Source organism: Helicoverpa armigera, chromosome 22 (genome assembly GCF_030705265.1).
Source record: "Helicoverpa armigera isolate CAAS_96S chromosome 22, ASM3070526v1, whole genome shotgun sequence".
NCBI lineage: Eukaryota > Metazoa > Arthropoda > Insecta > Lepidoptera > Noctuidae > Helicoverpa > Helicoverpa armigera.
The window spans coordinates 6697330-6716937 of NC_087141.1; the positions used below are offsets into that span (position 1 = coordinate 6697330).

Genomic DNA, 19608 nt, shown 5'->3' on the forward strand with positions numbered 1-19608 from the left:
TTCACGTAAGATAGGTACGTGGTCTTCTAATGATTATTATTTTACATATCCACAACCTCCACAGCTTCTAAACTTTCTAAAAGTTTACGTTTCATTTCACTATCCATCGCCAGAAACGGTTCAAAATATGTTTGTATTCTGTTATGATAATGATAGGAGTTGTTTAAGCAGGCGTCAATCGGGCTCCCAAGTTTAAGTGAAATTTTAAGGTTAAAATTGACACCTAGGCTTTGGTGAAAATGAAATTCTTAATAACTGTTCCGTAAATGCTCCCTAAATTTAGGTATTCGTTGGTGAAAACGGGCATAAATCTCTTACATGTGTCATAATATAGGTACCGTTAAAGATAGTAAATAAACAAAACAATTTTCATTAATAAGTAAGGTATAGATAGGTACCTAAATACCTAGTTGTATCTGTGTTAGTAACAAAAAAAAAACGTAATTTATTACAGGTCCGTGTTTTATGATCTGATAAAAAAATAAATTAAATATCTGACAGCCGGAACCTACAGTTTATCGTGTCCTCCGAAACCACAGAACATATATACCCTAAAGGGAAGAATAACGACTCCGTACAAATTTTATGAGGAAATTTTTCCTTACCGGCCGGCGCCATCTATATTCCGCCCACGAAAACTAGAGAGTAGAAGCTAGGGCGGGAGTTTCAAACTACAGTATATTCTATAGGTCATTTTTATTGCATTTTATGCACAAGTACAGGGGCCCGATTCTCCTAAGTTAATAATGTTAAAATCGAATAGAAATTGAATCGCAATATGATCGCAGTAGCAGTTTTAACCATATCGGGCATTCTGCTACTAATATAAGACCAATCGTATTCCAACGACATTCGATTGGTTTGCGATTGGTCTGCTATTTTGGTGATTTTGGTCTATACGGTAGTTTGCTCTACAATCATATTGCAATCGTAAATCATTTGCAGACAAAATGATTCATTATTGAATGACAGAAAAGGATAAAAACGTTTATTTCAAAGAAAAAATAGCGGAATGCCACATATGCTTCAATCGTAATTGAGTCGGGATTGAATCTCAGTCGAATGTGAATCGACTCGACTGAATCGTAAAATTAGGAGAATCGGGCCCCAGTGCGTTCGTCGATTATGGCTGAGCAAGATTATCACATTTTGCTCAGCAATAATCGACATGAAACACAGTGTACTTGTGCATAAATTGCTAATATTTATCTTTATAGAGCAGTGCAGCAGTGTAATAAAAGGAAGATTACAGTACAAGAGTTTTTTATTTAGCATGTTAATAATTATAATTTATTTCCAGAAATAGGGTACAAAAGGTGTTCATAAATCACAAGTATGTGCACCTATGTAATGAATTTTAAAATACATGAATTTAATCAATTTAGGTAGGTATTTCAGACATTTTCGTCCAAAATAACAAGTATGGATGGGCCTATTGCATACAATTTCAACATCAAAACATAAACAAACAAAAATTCTAGTTAGTTTTAAAGTGTTACTATTATAAAAACAAGACTATGTTATTATACAATAAAGAATACTATCGATTTGTTTAACAAACAACAAGTTTACAGACATGGTTTAAATTATTCTATCATATTGTGTAATAAACGTTGGTGTTATTTCTTCTTTATTATAGAAATGATTAGGAAGAGAAAGACACTAGACCAATTATATTTTGATATTTACAAACATTTACTACATCAGGTACAGCTGTTCTGAACAACTTCTTCTCATTAAAGCATGTGCTTTTGAAATGTTTGCTGCATAGCATCTTATGTTGTTTATGGAGTGCGTCCTGGAATTTTGGTGAAGACCAGGCTTCGTTTGGGAAGCAATACTTTGCCCATAATTCACAACTGAAAATTAAAAATATCAAAATTACACACTCATCATCAGCCTTCTAATGTTCCCACTGCTGGGACACAGCCTCCTCTCTAGGAGAGGGCTTGGGCCATAATCCACCCCGGGCCCAGTGCGGATTGGTGGATGTCACACGTCTTCGAATTTTTTGGTTCTAGGACATGCTGGTTTCCTCACGATGTTTTCCTTCACCGTTTTGAGAGCAGTAGTGACGAAATAAATTACACAAAGTTATGCGCCAGATCGGGTTTGAACCCGCGACCTACCACTCGTAAGTTGGGGCAGTTACCACTGGCCACCACTGCTCTCAAATTACACACTATTTTAATCATTTTCCGAGTTAAGATATTATTATATCATGTCAGTGGGTAGTCTTCGCTTTGATTGAAAGAGATGTTATATTAGATACGGGAATGGTGTAAGCAAGAAAACTTTTATAGTAAGTACCTAATGATTTTGGCAAGGAAAGTTGGGACTTAAGTATATAGGTATATATGTTACGTGAGTTTGTGGTAGTTAGAAGCGGAATTAACAATAAATGTGGTATTCTATGTCGTCTAAGACGAATAGCATGGAGTGTACATACCGCAGAGCATTTTAGTGCCAGGCTTTGGAAACCGATGCAAAGTGATGCTGGGATCTTTAGAAGGTGAAGATCCACACAAGCAGCAGATTCTTGTGTTTTCTTTTTGTGAACTCATCGCGAATTAAACACAAAACAAAATCAAACAAGTCACTGTCTCAACACCGAGTCTATATCTCACAAATACACACTTAATTTCACCAAAACACAGCAACGGAGGAGCAAGCTCGACTCAACGTTATCAATGTATGTAGAATTAAATGGAAGTAGTTTATTTATTACAAATAAACATTAGTACAAGATAAAATGGTGCGCAACCGGCCGCAGACATTTTTCTTGTGACGTCAACAATGTCAAAACCAATATGGCGTCCGGACATTAGTGTTGCCACACATAATCCCCCATATATATTTTCTAATAAGTAATATTAAATTTTATATCTAATATTTCTCAACTAAGTATATTTTTTGGCATTAGAATAATAGCTAAAAGTATCTTCAAGGGTAATTTACTTTAAAAATCAATTTATACGCTCATTATTAGGGAGAATACGAAATTGTATTTTTGGTGGCAACATTATATATTTATCTCTTTTACTCTGATGTCGTTGACTCTCTCTTGTTTTCAAGCCCACCTTAATGCAATTCGTAGAACAAACTTGACAGACCCTGTCCGAAACACGCTCATTAGTGTTAAACACATATCTACTTAGAAAGTACAACCAAACATAGAAAAGTTGCATTTGTACTTGCCAATCTGGAACCGAACCCACACGCACCTCTCAAGTATGACTTGAGAGGGTGGTTCTTTACCCACTAAGCCGCCACGACTTTATTCATAAGACAATTCTTGTTAGGTAAAGATAAGACAGACAAACAGATAGGACACCGACCGTTTCAACACAGACCGTGGCATAGTAGATATAACTGTTTATATTGTGCATTATCCGTACATAGGGTGGCAAAGAAAAAAACCGGCCAAGAGCGTGTCGGCACACGCTCAATCGAATATTACCACCAAAAACCCAACATAGGTATACAAACTATCCGGGGCTGCGGGTTGTTCGAAAGAGATACCGCGGCCCTGGTACATAAAAGGCCTATGACGGAACACGACGGTTTTTAGTCAGGAAGAGTCTGACACTCCCTCACCGCTGCTAACCCACAGCGAGAGGAGTCATTTGATGATTTTTGACGTCGTTAAAAAAAAAAGTACACAAACTATGTAGTTTACTCAGAGAAGTACCTTAATTTACAGAGAGATGTCGCTGTACATTGGGCTACATCAAGCTGTTAAGATTTTTTCTGAGTTAATGAGGTCGGGATAGGTATGGGCTCTACTCGAGAAACTACGGAACCCTAAAAAAAAGCTTTGCACCTACCAATTCCATTTCTCCACCACCCAAAGGTAGACTGCTGGAAAACGCCCAAGGCGTTAAGTCCGCCGTTGCGTTGTACAAAATGTGCAAAAAATATTAATAAATAAATATTAGGTAGTTTTATCACAATAGCAAAACAACTGTCTGAAAATGGAATAAAATTTAATAACGAATGAGATCCTCATTTATTTTAATTTGAGTTATAAGTAATTGTGCGAGAAACTATAAAACCATGTATTTAAAACAGTAAATAAAATACTGTTCTTACTGTTACTGCTAATAAAAAATCAAAAATACTGTAGAATAATAAAACTTCATAAAAATCCCAATGAATATAGACAATCGCTCACGTTGATCAATGTCTTTTTCTAAGATAAAAACCTTTGAGATGCACACTATGCACTAAGTGCAATGTGCAACAAGTATTACCAGCCAAACCCATCATTAGAACCAATGAAAATTATTTTATAATTACGATGACAAAGTTAATCTTCACTGTATAATCATGATGTTTGTTAACCTTGAAAAAATGTTCCGTAAACCTGTAATTTGTTACATGTGTTACTAATATAAGATACTTACTGTTTACCGCCGTTTCACGGGTAGAAAATACCTACTGCACGAGCTGGGATAAAATATAGACTATGTTACTCGGGGATACCTAGTGTAGCTTATCAACAGTGAAAGAATTTTTCAAATCGGTTCGGGCCTTTAAGCCATTAAGCCACCAAACAAAAAATGTTTCCTCTTAACAATGTTATTTTTCATCCCACCATCTCGGAAAGAGTAGTTTTACCCTTTGATATCTGAGCGCAAAAGTCGTTTTTATCCTCTAGAGCGGCAAAGTGATTTGAATTTAGAACATCGTGTGCAATACTCCATTTGTGACAATCTTGATAAGACTTTTCGAACAAATACACATTAAACAAATAAAATACTGCTTAAAATAATTATTCAATTAATTAAGTATTTTTTATTTTTGTTTTTACATAGATTTTTAACCTCGTTTCATTTTTAAACTGAGTTTTCAAATAAATGAACTTTAATCGGTACTTCTTTTTATTTTGATACTCATATGTGCGCGCCATTTTGTTTTTTTGCATTTAGTAATTTCCTCGATGAGGTGGGATGAAAAGTTACGTGTTGCACTCGAGTGCAAAGATTTTTCACCTTGTGCTCTTTTGATTCCTTCGCTATCGCTCAGGATTCTAATTATTGAAACACTCGCTACGCTCGTGTTTCAATTTTAGAATCCTTCGCTTGCTCGGTCATCAAAATTGAGCCCGCGGTTAAAAAGCAACTTTGCACTCTTGTATAACAAATAACTATTAAAAGATGATATAATAACATTCTATGACGCAAAACAGTCTAATTTGCGCTAAAGTAAACTTAAGTCCAAAGTCTAAAGTCCGGAGACAATTTGTTTAGTTGTACAAGTAAGTATAAATAGTTTTCCAATTTATTGGGAACTACAATGTTAAGGAAGTTAGACATTCCTTGACGACCGTAAGTTCAGATAATGAACTAATTCTAAATAGATTTTCTTATGCAGGTATCTGTTTTTATCTATACGAATTTTTGATTGTTTTTTTTTTGAACCCTTAAAGCTCCCAAAGTAGGTACTGAACCGATTTGAAAATTCTTCCACTGTTAGGAAGCTTCATTCACTCATCCCGGAGGACATAGGCTTTATTTTATCCGTAAGTAGTTTCCAATGAAGCTGAAGGAAACAGCTAGTACTTAAAATATCGGAAATGAAGGCGTGAAACGGCTAATAGTACAAGGATTAGGAAAGATAACGCAAGGATAATAAAAATCTTACATATCAAAGTCGTAATCAAAAACGCAGTTAGTATTATCTACGGATGTTCGGCCAATGAACCGTACATATAAGCACAGTAACTCGTTTGCCGCTAAACGGTCTCAAACCACCGCGGGATAAGGACGTGCGTGTTAACAGTGCTGTCAAAAAATATATCGATACAATGAAGTTGGCGCCTTTTGACGTGAAGAATGAGAACTATCATTTGGGCCATTTGTTTTTGGATGCGTTGAGGACAGCGAAGCAGGATGAAATTTTACAGGTAAGCTTTATTAAAGTGTTTTTATTTTACTGTATTTTTTAGATAGTTTGTAGTGTAGATAATACCTACGTAATAATTAACGTATGTAAGTAAGTAAATAAAAAATTAATCTGCAGCAGTGATTTTAAAGTAAACCTGGGTAATATTAATTGCTATTAAACTTGATTTTTTGTAATAAATAAATAAAAGGTTCAATATATTTTAAATAGCTAGGTCCTAAAAATTTTAAAACACTAAAACATACTTCTGTCACCAAGTTTATTTTGATTGATAGATTTTTTTTAATTAATAGAGAAGGTAGGTAAAACCAAATTTTTACATAGATACCTACTTAAATAATTTTTATTCAAGTAAATTCCCACTTTGAATTGTAATTATGAATGATTTCTTTAAAACCAACTAGTTATACCAGTCATAAATATTATTTTATTATAGTTTTCACACATACTATATTTGTTAACTCGCTAACTAGGTAGCCCGTGTTGTGTTGTAACACTTCTTTATCAATTTGTACACAAGTGATAATGTAAACAATAAAAATATTAAATAGACGGCTTATTCGGCAATGGGAAAATTTACAAACAGACAAAAAATCACTATACATATTATAAAGAGTTTACTAGCCGTTTTCCTACGGTTTCACTCACGCCCCGTGGTAACTACTACCGAGATGAAATATAGCCTAAGGCTCTGAAATTATTTTTTACTATTAAAAAAATAATTTCAGAGCCTTTAAAGTACAAACAAACAATTGTTTTTCCTCTTTGATATATAAGTATAGTTTCCTGTAGCATAGAATATACCTAGCGGTAAACAAATCAAAATTGTTTTTTGCACAATACATTGTATTATATCTGTACTAGCTATAATAGTTTTGTCACATAAAAGAACCGACGATCATTGAACTCGGCGTTTATAAATAAATGTTCAGTTATACTTTTAGTAGGTCGCACTGGTTTTTACGGACCGAATTCACAAAAACAAACTTTCGTAGATAAATGTTTTTCAAACAATGACGCTGAAAGCTTCGACATCTAGCGAGTCTTTATTTTTAAAGCGATAGTAACTCAGTCTGTAGTGATTTCATGCCGAAACTACTGAACCGATTTCAATTGATTAGAATTAGTTAAGATTGATTTAAGCCCAAGAAAGGATACTGGCTATCCTGGTACGGGAAGTGGTGACAAACCGTGGGCAACAGCTATGTAGTTTTGCATGCAAGTTTTATCTACTGTTGTATAAACTACTGGATGGAAAACATTTAAAAGAAAACACACTTTTATATTAGGTACCTTCCTTAGGTTGATCAAGTTTTCACTGCTGCGGATTTAAATATAAATTGGGATCTTATCATTCGTGCATTTGAGATCGATGCCAATGGCCTTATGACGTCAAATGTTATTTTTTTAATGGTACCATAATAACGACAAAGATGACATCACTTTATCTATTTCTTTATCTATACACAAAAAAAAGTAATTTTATGTCATAAAGTAATAATTTAATTGGAAAATTTAATAGGTATTTGATCAAGAAAATCTTAATAAATTCGTGACAAAGACCTTCAGCTCAAAACGTAAAGTCGAGGTCAATAGGCAATCTCTACACTAGCTGGTATGTCCATGAGTACCTAAAAGTAAGTCATCTTCCTGGGCCAGTGAGTTTCTTTCTAGAAAAATACACAAGAGCATAGAGGATATAGACTTGTATCGCGGCTACGTAAACTCCCTACCCCCTTACACTCCATAGAAAATTAGTATGTCTATAGGTATGTTTATCTTGCCCGTCCTGACCTACCGTGCAAAAATTTGGTTTGTACGAGTGTCAGAAACCCGGCCTCAAGGTTTGTCGACCGCATACTGAATACCGTTACAGTTTACACATTCCAAAACAGGATTTGCAGATGTGGACTATGTCAGTTGAATGCATTCGGAGAAGTGGGCCTAGTATTTTAGTCCGGAGGACACCGCTAAAGGATGTCACGGATGGTGTAAATCCTTTAACAGGATTCCTAGACTATCTATCTGGATGCCTATCGCAGATACTGATAGAATCACTCAAAGGGACAGGAAATGTAGAGATGGAATGGGGAAACCTGAGGCCTTTGACACAGCCTGGGACAATACTGTCTTTAAGAAAAATGTGTTCAAATGCTGCTAAAGTAGTAGGAAACGAGTAGTGTTTTGTTTATTGGCGATTTCATATAGACAAAAGACATAATTATCTTGTAACTAAAGGCGTGATTGTAAAGTGAAAATCACAATATTTCATGTGCCATGATTAATTTGTTGGACTTTGTTTAATTCAAACATAAACCATCTGTTTTGTTTCCATATTGTCAAAACGTCTAAACAAATACAAGTGTATTGATGATTTTCATTAACTAACAGCTCGTGGCGCAATAGCCAAACACAAGTAACACAAGTAGCCAAAACTGCAAAATCGACACTAAACTTAAGTTCGGGACAGAACATACTCCTTTTTATGAGTCGCTTAAGAAAGAGGGCCGAACAGTTTTTTCTTAGCTAACCTTGTATTTGGTCTTCAAGCCCATTAATTATTACATTGCTTTGCCCTGGCTATCATTCGTAAAATTTGAAACTTATTCATGACTGCTGTCCTGTGACTGTGCCGGCAGAAATCGCTTGTTGGGCTTAAGAAACTCACAAAGCGGTCTCGGATTTGATGATTGATACACCCGTGCATCGGAGAGCATGTGAATATCGGTTCTACTCCTAATCTCTCCGATCGTGTCAGATTGCCGTCCCACCGGGCTATGGGAGTGAAGGAATAGTGAGTGCACCTGTGTCTGCGTAAATGCTTGTGCACTATCAAGTGCCCCGCCCAGTTGGCTGATCTTAATATCAGTCTCCTCGGCCGAAATCGGCCTTGGATGCTATTACTCATAATATCCTTAGCTTTATAATCATACACCTGTAATACTTACCTAAGCAATTTCATTAATGACCATTATTTCAATGAATTCATGGTGACTTTGCTAGCCACACGGATAATCTAAAAAATCATTACTATAGAAAGTTTAGATTCCAATTGATTAAAAATAAATAAGGTTGTGAATGAATGGTAAAAAGATTTTATCGATATCAGCTGAGCATTTTATGTATGTAATCCCTAGTCATTCATTTAATAGCGATTATTTTAGACTGATAATTATATTACTCATTTTATTTATTACATTGCAATCGATAATCATTTTTGGATAATAAGAACATACGTTTCAGGTGGTTTTCCTTCCAAATTATAATCATTAAGTACATATCTCTGGAACTGCTGGTGATTAGGCTACTTACCTATCTGTCCTGATAAATTTATATAATTTGGAAGACATCCCGTATTTCTCGTGTTATTCGAACCAAAAGAACTACAGCTTTATTACAAAATCATAAACCGATTTGTTATTGCCTTTCGCAGATTCATTTCAGAGCTTTTCTTATTTCTATTTTGAAATATTATTACAGTTACTTATGGAAAATTTCTCACGCCATGCAAAACATTAGACCTAACAGATTTCTGTTACAATTTATTTTCAAAATCTACTGTTCTCCGTAAACTTGATAACATAGTGATTGTGATTCATAAATCTGACCTGAAAACAAAAGGAATTGATTCCATTCATCTGTAGGTACCCTGCTTATCATCTCACGGAAGTCGTAAAGTCATTCATTCAGTAATCTACTAGTAAACAGTAGTACTAGGTCGTAGTAAAATGTTACTAGGCTTACTAGGTATGTTACTTCGTAGGAAACGGGATCAAGGTTGATAACAATCACTTTGGATTCAATAACTCGAGAAACGAAGATCACATGAAATGTAGGTTTTGCCTAGCTTTTTCCCGGCTAACTTATGGTACGACTGGAACCTGTCCAGTTGAACTGGATGCAGCGGAGAACCAGTGGCTTATCCACTTTTATTTGACCTTCTCAACCCAGAAGGTGAATCCTATCACTCTTAGGTATTAGATTCACATAGGTACATAGTAACTTTTCATTATTTCCTGATAATGTCTTTTAGCTGTTGTCGAACAGCAATTGGTGTTCCTAGCTTCACGTATAATCAATGATTCAATTAGGTAGGTAGGCATTATTTTAGGAAATAGACCATTCACGATTCAGACGTCCAATTAGCATCCTATTCCCTTCCTCAGATAGACGCGGCTACCGAGGAGAGCGAGACATATGCCTCAGTCCTGGCCCGTACCATCCAACTGGCCAGATGTTTCAGGAAGCTTGGAGCCAAGCCAGGAGATGTGCTCGCTTTAGGCGGCAAGAACCACTTGGATCTGCACATACCGTACTACGCTGCGCTTCTGAATGGGTACCCTTTGACTGGAGTGGACCCTATGTTTAAATACAGTAAGTTTTAGTTGCCAGTCCCGACTGCACTCGGTGTATTCATTTACATTTCATTTACTAGCTTCTGCCAGCGGTTTCACCTGCCTCCCGTTAAACATCTGCACCGACCAGGATAAAAAGTAGCCTATAGCCTTCCGCAATACATGGGCTATGTAACACTGAAATAATTTTCCAAATCGACCCTGATATGTATCTACTTCTGAACTAGAATTAGCTAGCCTGCCAATTATGCAGTCCGAGGACGCTTTTTTTGTTCTCCAAACTACGCGAATGATACTGATATTTTTTGTTGTTTTCATGATATCACTATGGTGTTATTTTATGACAGAAACAAACATAAATATTTTACTTCAAAGGCTATCTGCTAAATTATTATCTCTCTATGATAAGTGAATAATTAGAATTATTTGTCCGCAGCTGAAATTAAGAAGCTCTTCAAAATATGTTCGCCAAGAATAGCCTTCTGTCAAAAGGAGTTACTGGAAGCATATGATCAGGTAGTGGAAGAATTGGGCCTGAACACAGAAATCATTTGCTTCGATGAAGGAGACCGCTCCCTGGCGAATTTCATAAAAAAATACGATGACAATGATGGAGAGGAATTCTTGTAAGATTTTTTTTACGTACCTACTTCTTTGTTCCTTTTAATTCATTTAAATGTAGATAATATGTTCATGGTTTAAGCATCTGGACAATGCTGGTCATCTTTATCAGCCTCCAGCCCTTATTCCTATTTTATTTGAAGTCGGCGAAGCATGTCTTCCACTTCCATACTTCAGTGTCTCTCCAGCCATATCAGCTAGGCCGAGACATGATCCATCCATCTTTTGTTTTATCATCCTCATTCTGTTTATTCTTAAGACCTTGCAGTAGCTATGCTTATCCGAAGTTGGCTTCCAGTGGCTCCGTAGTCAAAATATATGAACAGATCATTACGTGAGGCTTCAAAAATCTCAGGGCTGCGCGATTGTTCGAAAGAGTTACCGCGGCCCTGGTACATAAAGAGCTTAAGAAGGAACAAGATGGGTTTTCGTCAGTAAAAGTCTGACACTCCCTCACGCTGCTAACCCACAGCGGGAGGAGGGGTCATTTGACGATTTCCCACAAAAAAAATCTTCAAAAGTCCTATCTTTGGATTAGCAAAGTTACAAGCCAAGCACTATTGAAACATGAGGTTATATTTTTCAGGCCTGCAGTATTAGACAGGAACAAGAGTTATGCGTGGCTGATCAGCACGGGAGGAACGACTGGTGTCGTCAAACTAGCTGCCATCACCCACATGAGTCTCATGATCAAGTTGGAGCATATGAAGGCCTTCTTCCCGAACTATAATCGCACGTAAGTCTATTAATATCTATGCGTATATAGTGGTTATTTACAAGTAAACATGTTCACACTAAAGGTACATACACAAACTACTTATCCTTTTAAATAACAAATCCTTATATACAAAAAAAAATATGTAAAAGAACATTGATTAGGCGTCGAAGTATTCCTCCGCATCACTGTCGGAAACGTGCCCAGAAGACTTGCTTCATTGCCACGTATCGTATTATATAGTTATTGTACTAATATAATAAAGAGGAAACATTTTATGCTACTTGGCTTTGACCCCTAAAACTCCCAACCGACTTGTTTTTTTTACTGTTGAGAAGCTACACTATCCCCGAGACCCGAGTAGTATCTACATACATATGTATACATACAGTCTACATTTTGTCCGCGTACGGAAATAAATTCCACCGGCACGTATGTGAAACCGCGTTAAACTAGTAGGAATTAATTTATTTTTATTCATAAAGTCTATGTGGTCCAAACATTTTCTCTATTTGTTGCAGTACTAACAGTGAGTACAATATGGGGTGGAACATATCTCCCGTGCAATGGATCTCAGGGTTCTACGGCGCGATCACGATGCCTCTACAACGTCATATTAAACTGCAGTCTTCTCAGCCTACAACACCAGAACACGTTATAGATATGATCAATAAGTATAAGGTATGTAGACGACATGATGAGATTCCATTAAAATTGTTCGCACACCTAGATCTGAAGGAGGTTAACTCAAAAATATATTATAATCTTATTTATTTGAATCAATCTACAACATTATAAATACTATACCTACACCTACCATCTAATATGAAATAAATCGGAATAGAAATAAAGAACCCCTTCTCATTGCATCTGCATCGACCAACAAAACAGAGTTTAAAAATATTTACAAGGTATTTACTCTAGAAAAAAAAAAATCATCTACTGAATGTCGCGAAATTTATCTTATTTAATTACGTGTTGCATTTACACCGTTTGGCATGTCTATAATATTTCCATTTGGTTTCAGCCAGTAAGTGCGTTCCTGAGTCCATTTTTAGCAACAATACTGCTCAAGAGTGAGAAGAAATGTGACTTCTCCTGCTTCGATATCTTAATGATTTCGGGAGGAAAAGTGCACAGGGATATGCATCTGGCATGGAGAGTAAGTTTTAATAACTACTACTTTATCTATACTAATATTATAAAGCTGGAGTTTGTTTGCTTGTTCTTTGTTCGTTTGAACGCGCTAATCTCATTAATTACTGGACCGATTTGAAAAATTATTTCAATGTTAGATAGCCCATTTATCGAAAAAGGCTATAGGCTACTTTTGTCCGGGTTCGTGCAGAGGTTCACACAGGATGCGGGTGAAACCGCTGGCAGAAGAACACTGGATGAATTTTTCATATCGGACCAGAAGTTCCTGAGATTAGCGCGTTCAAACAAACTTTGTTTGTTTGTTCTCTCAGCACTTGCACTTTTCAGCTTCATAATATTAGCACAGATTATATAATATATTAGTTTAGATTCATTTAATGTGTTGTTCGTATCACGTAGTATTTGTGATGGGTAATTTAATTCAAATTACGCACGTATTGCCTATAATAATTGTGACAACGGCCTCACTAAAGTAATACAAGGTGTTGATTTGCATTTGTCCCATACTTCAGGAGGAGGACATAAAATACGTAAATAATCGATTGGAATTACAGTAGACGGGAAATAGCTAATATGCACTGCTTTTTTTGTCACTGTAATGTCGTAGTATTTCAGAAGTACCTAATCCAATTTTTTGATTGAAATTTATGAATAATCGTTGCGTATGCTTTGTGTTTTCGTTTGTGTGAGGGCGCAGCACGGTTTTAAGGCCAGTAACACACGCGCTAAGTTTAAATACGGCTAGATGACATTGACGGAATTCCGAAAAAAAAAATACGTACCAATTTTTTGGTGATTTGGGTCGAGAATCATTAGCATAATTACGTCCTTGAATATGGCACGGATGCAAATCAACAGCTTGTATTATGTAATCTATTTTGCAGAAAAAAGTTCGTCCAGGGGTTCCAGTAGTAGAAATGTATGGTCAAACTGAGAATTTGGGAGCTGTGTTCACTGGACAGCCGGATGGACCCATCGGAAATTGTGGAACCGCAGTGCCTTCTCTGACGCAAATCAAGGTGATAATAATTTTACGGATATCTTAAGTTATACCAAATTGACGAAACAGATAGCTTTGATTGTTTTCTAAAGATGTCGAAGCGAATGACCACAGAATGGTAAAAATATAAAGAAGTTATAGGTATAATATAGTCAAAATTGGGACACAGATTGTCTAAGCTTTTCTATTAAAACTGTGTTATGGGTGCTAACTACTAAATAATTATTGTAAAACCCAGACCACAGCCGAGAATCTAACCCAAGGCCTCTGTCCAGCAGAAGGACAGGTGATCTTTGCGTAATCCAACTCAACCATTGTTCGGCAGAACGGCATGGTGACATGACATCGAAGGAACTTATTATAATAATTTTATTTTCAGTTGGTTGATCCTGACACGGGGAAAGAAGTAACTGAACCGAATGTACCGGGAGAGTTGTGGACAAAGGGACCTCGCTTTACGGTAGATATTTCATCTAGCTTTTAACCTTGGTTTTATGAAAGTAGGTAGTAGGTACCTGTAGGTTTTAAAATCGGTTCTGTTAGTTTTGTAATCATGAAGCTACGTTTGTCTTTTTTAAGACACTTGCTTTTGTCAGCGGTTTTACCCACAACCTCTGGAAACTAGTCTACCGACCCGGAAAAACAGTGGCTTGTGTTCTTCGATAAAGGGGCTATCTAACACTGAAAGAATTTTTTCAACCGGTCTAGTAGCTTCTGACATTAGCGTACCCAAAGAAACTCTTCAGCTTTTTCATTTATGAACATTGTTGGTAGACAAAACAAATGGCATGTGAAATAACAAGTCCTTCTACTATTTTCAGGAATATTACAATAACCCAGAAGAGACTGCAGAGGTTTTCACGGAAGACGGCTGGTTCAAAACCGGTGACATCATGCGCAGAGACGAGAATGGATACTTCTTCTTCGTCGAAAGGTTGAAGATGCTCATCAAATACAAAGCTTACCATGTAAGTATGTATGGATGTCTTTCAAACATCTCTGGTAGTCTTACCAAGGTCAGATAGGCAGTCGCTGTCAGTCAAAAATGAGGTACCTAATCAATGAAATATAGATAATACAAAATTATGTAATATGGACCTCAAATTGAAAAACATAATAATCCATCTCGTTTTTCTGTTTTGTAAGTGTATCATGAAAATATAATTTAAAATGTAGTTGGATACTTCTGAAAGGTGTTTAACAAATACTTAGGTAGTATCTGCATGTAAAGTAGCTACTAAGTATAAAAAGCAATATTGCTTAATAACCCTTATAAATATATAATCTAATCTTACCAGGTGTAACCGTTTAATGAAATTGTAGCAATGCACTTGGTTCTTGATTATTTAGGTACGTTCGTTAATCCGCTCTGTCATTATTGCTCTTTCTTATTAAAATAGCCTTATCTTCAATGTGTTGTAATATGTATTAACAGACTTGACTGATTAGTTCAGCTATCTCTCTTTACTCAATTAGAGTACCTACTTCACTAAATGCAAACAGCCTTGATAAGACTTTTTGTTTTGAAACTCAATTTAAAAATAAACTGCGGGACATGTGAATGGACCTAAATGCAATAATTGTAATTACGTAATAACTTGAACTATTGTTTTTAGTAGGGTCATTTCGCCTGTTGGCGACCATTTAGTGCAGTTGGCAAGTTTGACGGCGATAATAAAAATGCTCCAGCACTCATTTCCATGTCAAATTTGTGTAATGTATTCCTTATATACTCTAGTTTAAGATTAACTTTCAGTTGTATTAGAAATATCTTACGTTTTCTATTTAAATCGATAAACCTCAAAATTAGGCGTTTTACCCAGTTTGCGTCCACAAAATCCAATTCGCGTCCACCCATGGTCCAGTTCGCGTCCAGTAGCTTAGAAAAGGAATATAGGGGTGATTTTTTTAAGAATTAATAAAGAAAGATTGTATTAGATCAGTTTCTTTATTTAACAATAAACTTAATTATTAAAAGTCAACATTATCATCATTTAAAATTCACTTTAAAAAATAAAAATAATTCTTCTCAACATTGGTTTAAGTAACTTAAAATAAGATTAAACAGTATTTTTTTTTATTAAGATATATACGTGGTTATAATTAAATTATAATTTAAATATTTAATTATAATTTAATTATAACCACGTATATATATATATATATATATATATATATCTTAATAAAAAAATAGAAAAATTATAATTTAATTAGAACCACGTATATATCTTCATAAAAAAATATAATTTAATTATAACCACGTATATATCTTAATAAAAAAATGTACTGTTTAATCTTAATATATTAAGTAATTTCATTTAAGATAAGTTCTTCGGATACAGGAAAAAAGAAGGAAAAGACAACATACACAGAAGAAGACTTAAAGAAAGCATTAAATGATATTCGAGAGAAGAATAAATCGATAAAAAAAATATTCAAAGAATATGCCTTGTCTGATAAATTTATTGACTCAACAATTCTTTTAGTTGTATGTTTAGACAAAATTGTTACATTGTTTTGTTAATTTAATATGGCCAAAAACTTACTATAATCAACGCGGGTCTTTCCCTGTGATTTTAGGGTAAAATTAACAGAACTGATTACTGTTTATTTTTCAAGTTGCAAAATTAATTGCCTAATTTTAAGTTACTTAAACCAATGTTGAGAAAAATTATTTTTATTTTTTTAAAGTGAATTTTAAATGATGATAATGTTGATTTTTAATTTAAAATAACAAAAAAAAATAAAAAATGTTTTAATTATTTTTTATAAGCAAGTATTTAACGAAAACAGTGGACGCAATTTGGTTTATTAGTATAGAGGATAGTTTTAGTTCGCGTCCATTGTGGACGCAAAGTGGAAGTTTTGTAAAATTCGATGTAGTAATTCGCGTCCACCTTATTTTATTCGTTAAATATAAAAAACATTACCAAATTCATAAAAAACATTATACCTTTATTCATCATTAAACTGTAGAAATAGCTATCTATCCTAAAATTCACATAAAACAATATAAAACTTACCATCAAACACGCCGCTGCACACTAATTTTTATCTAAAATTCAACGTGTTTGCGCTTTCTTGTTGAAGAGCCTAGACTAATTATTTTTTCTAAAAGGATTGGTTGGACGCACAGAACTTTTGTCTATCTGTGCGTGCCTCTTATACATTAACGTATTAGCGGTAATGATCTTTCGTTTGATTGGTGTGTTAATTATCTTGTTTTCGAAGTTTTTTTAAAGGAGATCGGCAAAATGGACGCGAACTGGGCGATGGTCGCGAACAGGCGAAATGACCCTACTTAGTATTTTATTTGTGTAAAAAGTTCTTTCAAATATCAATGGTTTACCTATAGTTGAATGGGTACCTACTGTGAGAGAGTTCTTCACATTGTAGACTATATCTATTTGATTATGTCCCGTCGCGACTCGCGACACAAGAGAAATCCGGATGAAAAGCCTAATTCCGTTTCCATGTAGCATACTCACTACATAGCCCCCGCGACCATCCAAAATCAATCCTAACACATTTTTTTTCAACCTTCCCAGATAATCCCCCCAGAAATTGAGGCAGTGATCCGGGAGCACCCAGCAGTGTATGAAGTGAGTGTCACCAGCGTGCCTCATGAGGAGGATGGAGAGCATGCCGTAGCGTGTGTCATGAGGAAACCTGGTGCTAACGTCACCGCTGATGAGATTAAGGATCTTGTTGCTAGTATGTACTTTAATTATTTATTTACTTATAATTTATGTAGTCGTGATGGCCTAGTGGTTAAAGAACCTACTTCTCAAATATGAGTGTGTGCAACTATATATAATATCATGTACTTTCTAAGTATGTATATCTTGGACACCAAAAAATGTGTTTTGGAGGGCACCTAAAACTGTAGATTCGGCTGTAATTGAACATCCTTATCATTGTTCATTACGGGTAGGCAGAAGCCAGTAAGTCTGACACCAGTCTAACCAAGGGGTATTGGGTTGCCCGGGTAACTGGGTTGAGGAAGTCAGATAGGAAGTAGCTCCTTGTAAAGCACTGGTACTCAGCTACACTCAGTAAGACTGGAAGCCGACCCCAAGAGAGTTGGGAAAAGCAAGGAAAGGCAAAATCTTCAAAAGTCATAGGTAATGCTGAAGTTGCTATATTGATATTTTTTTATTTCTAGGTAAACTATCAGACTCACAAAGACTGAGAGGAGGTGTGATCTTCATGGACCAGATTCCAATGACTTCAAGCGGAAAGGTAGCGCGCGGCAAACTTCGACAATTGGTCCAAACGCTCCATAGAGAATAGAAGAAATACATATGATTGATATTGTTAGCTCAAATTAATCAAAAGTTACTCAACATACCGTCAGTTGCACAAAGCTCCATTAAAGTTAAAGCTTCTTTCTTTGTCAAAAAGAAAAAAAGTGTCAGCAATAGATTTAATGAAGCTTTAACTTTAATGGAGCTTTGTGCAACTAATGGTTTAAGTATTAGTGAAATCTAAACTTCAAACTTAAAATGGTCTTACTACAAAAACTTAAACATGTGTCAAACACTTGTCTAAAAATATTGTGGCTGTAAAATGGACCTTATTTCAACGTCATAATCTGGATTTTTTTAGACAATGGTTAAACTGACGTTTAACAGTTTTTGTGGTAACACGGCAAGTCTTTCTGTCGCAACTATTTATGTCAGTTTTTTACATAAGTACACATACATGTTACAAAGTTTTTTATTATTTTTTAAGTGTGTCAGCAATAGTGTGATGTTTGAGCTGCACTCAAAATTGAGTGATGCTTTCATTACTCAGCTGTTATAAAATAATTATAAAATGTAGATTTTTGTGATCATTTTGCAACAATGACTGATTTTGATTTGAGAAAGTTGTACTAATTGTTTGTTAATACATAACATAATAAGAAATGTAAGTTACCAAGTTATTGCAGTATTTTATGTAGCAAGTACGAGTATGACTCGTTGTATGTCTAACTAAATAGGATAATGTTAAGTATTTATAAGTACCTTTATGAGTTTTGTAAATGAATTGTATAAATTAATTGTTTTTAAAATATTAGATTTTATTTCAACCCTTATATTATTTTTCTTCAATTGGTCTGACGATCTGAGACTGGATGAATAGGCAGTCGTTACGGGTAGTCAGAAGCCAATAGGTCTGTCAACCAGTCTTACCAAGGGGATATGGTTACCCTAGTTGAACTGGATTGAGGAGGTCAGATAGGCAGTTGTCCTTGTAAAACACATACCTACTCAGCTGCAATCGGTTAAAGCCGACCCTAACAACATGATGTTTAAACAACTACCAACCAGTAACTACCCAAACACTTAATAATAACTTAGAATTAACTGCTTCATAACCCTCTCTTAGCCACTATAATGATAGGCAACAGCAACCCAATTTTAGACTCATGACCTTCCATTTAAATTATGGCAGACTTGACTTCCGGAAACAATTATTTACGTCAAGCGCGATTACCAAACACTTTTTATAAAGTTACTATATGTGTCTCGCGGTTTTACTCTTCTTTTAGTACCCAGATAAAATAAAGCCAATGCCAACCAAGGATAGTGCATCTTCGGGTAGGTATCTACAGAGTAATTATTGTCAAATCAGTTCAGTACTTTCTTGGCCTTAAGGATGCAAAAAACAAAACAATTTTTTCCTCGTTACGATAATTAGTTCAGATTACTTACCTCAGATTATGTGAGTTAACCACAGAGTAAGGAAAGATGAGTGGAGATGATATGATGCAGGTCAAGCGCCTTCTTCTAAGTCAAATACATACTTACGGTGACCAAAACCATCAGTTAAGAGTGAAGTAACGTAACCTTCGGATTCTTTAAGAC

The 19608-nt window shown here is 35.3% G+C and overlaps 1 protein-coding gene and 1 long non-coding RNA gene across 2 annotated transcripts; one reads left to right on the forward strand and one right to left on the reverse strand.

The window, feature by feature from the left end:
• Positions 1-1246: 1246 nt before the first annotated feature.
• LOC135118431 (uncharacterized) lies at positions 1247-3120 on the reverse strand. The gene is made up of 2 exons (XR_010277585.1): positions 2450-3120; positions 1247-1859 (listed from the first exon to the last, which is right to left on the reverse strand). It is a non-coding gene; the product is annotated as an uncharacterized LOC135118431 (long non-coding RNA).
• A 2590-nt stretch (positions 3121-5710) lies between these two features.
• LOC110381987 (luciferin 4-monooxygenase) lies at positions 5711-18812 on the forward strand. Its single transcript, XM_064040489.1, has 11 exons — positions 5711-5908; positions 10074-10281; positions 10699-10888; positions 11470-11619; positions 12120-12279; positions 12626-12760; positions 13641-13775; positions 14136-14216; positions 14578-14724; positions 17305-17470; positions 17922-18812. The coding sequence occupies exons 1-11, from the start codon at positions 5810-5812 to the stop codon at positions 18047-18049; spliced, it is 1599 nt and encodes a 532-aa protein (XP_063896559.1). The 5' UTR covers positions 5711-5809; the 3' UTR covers positions 18050-18812.
• The last annotated feature ends 796 nt before the right edge of the window (positions 18813-19608 follow it).

Coding starts and splice junctions, on each gene's coding strand:
- LOC110381987 (XM_064040489.1), top strand. CDS start 5,810: ATGAAGTTGGCGCCTTTTGACGTGAAGAATGAGAACTATCATTTGGGC. Junction 14,725..17,304: donor TCAAATACAAAGCTTACCAT/GTAAGTATGTAT, acceptor CAACCTTCCCAG/ATAATCCCCCCAGAAATTGA. Junction 17,471..17,921: donor GATTAAGGATCTTGTTGCTA/GTATGTACTTTA, acceptor TTTTATTTCTAG/GTAAACTATCAGACTCACAA.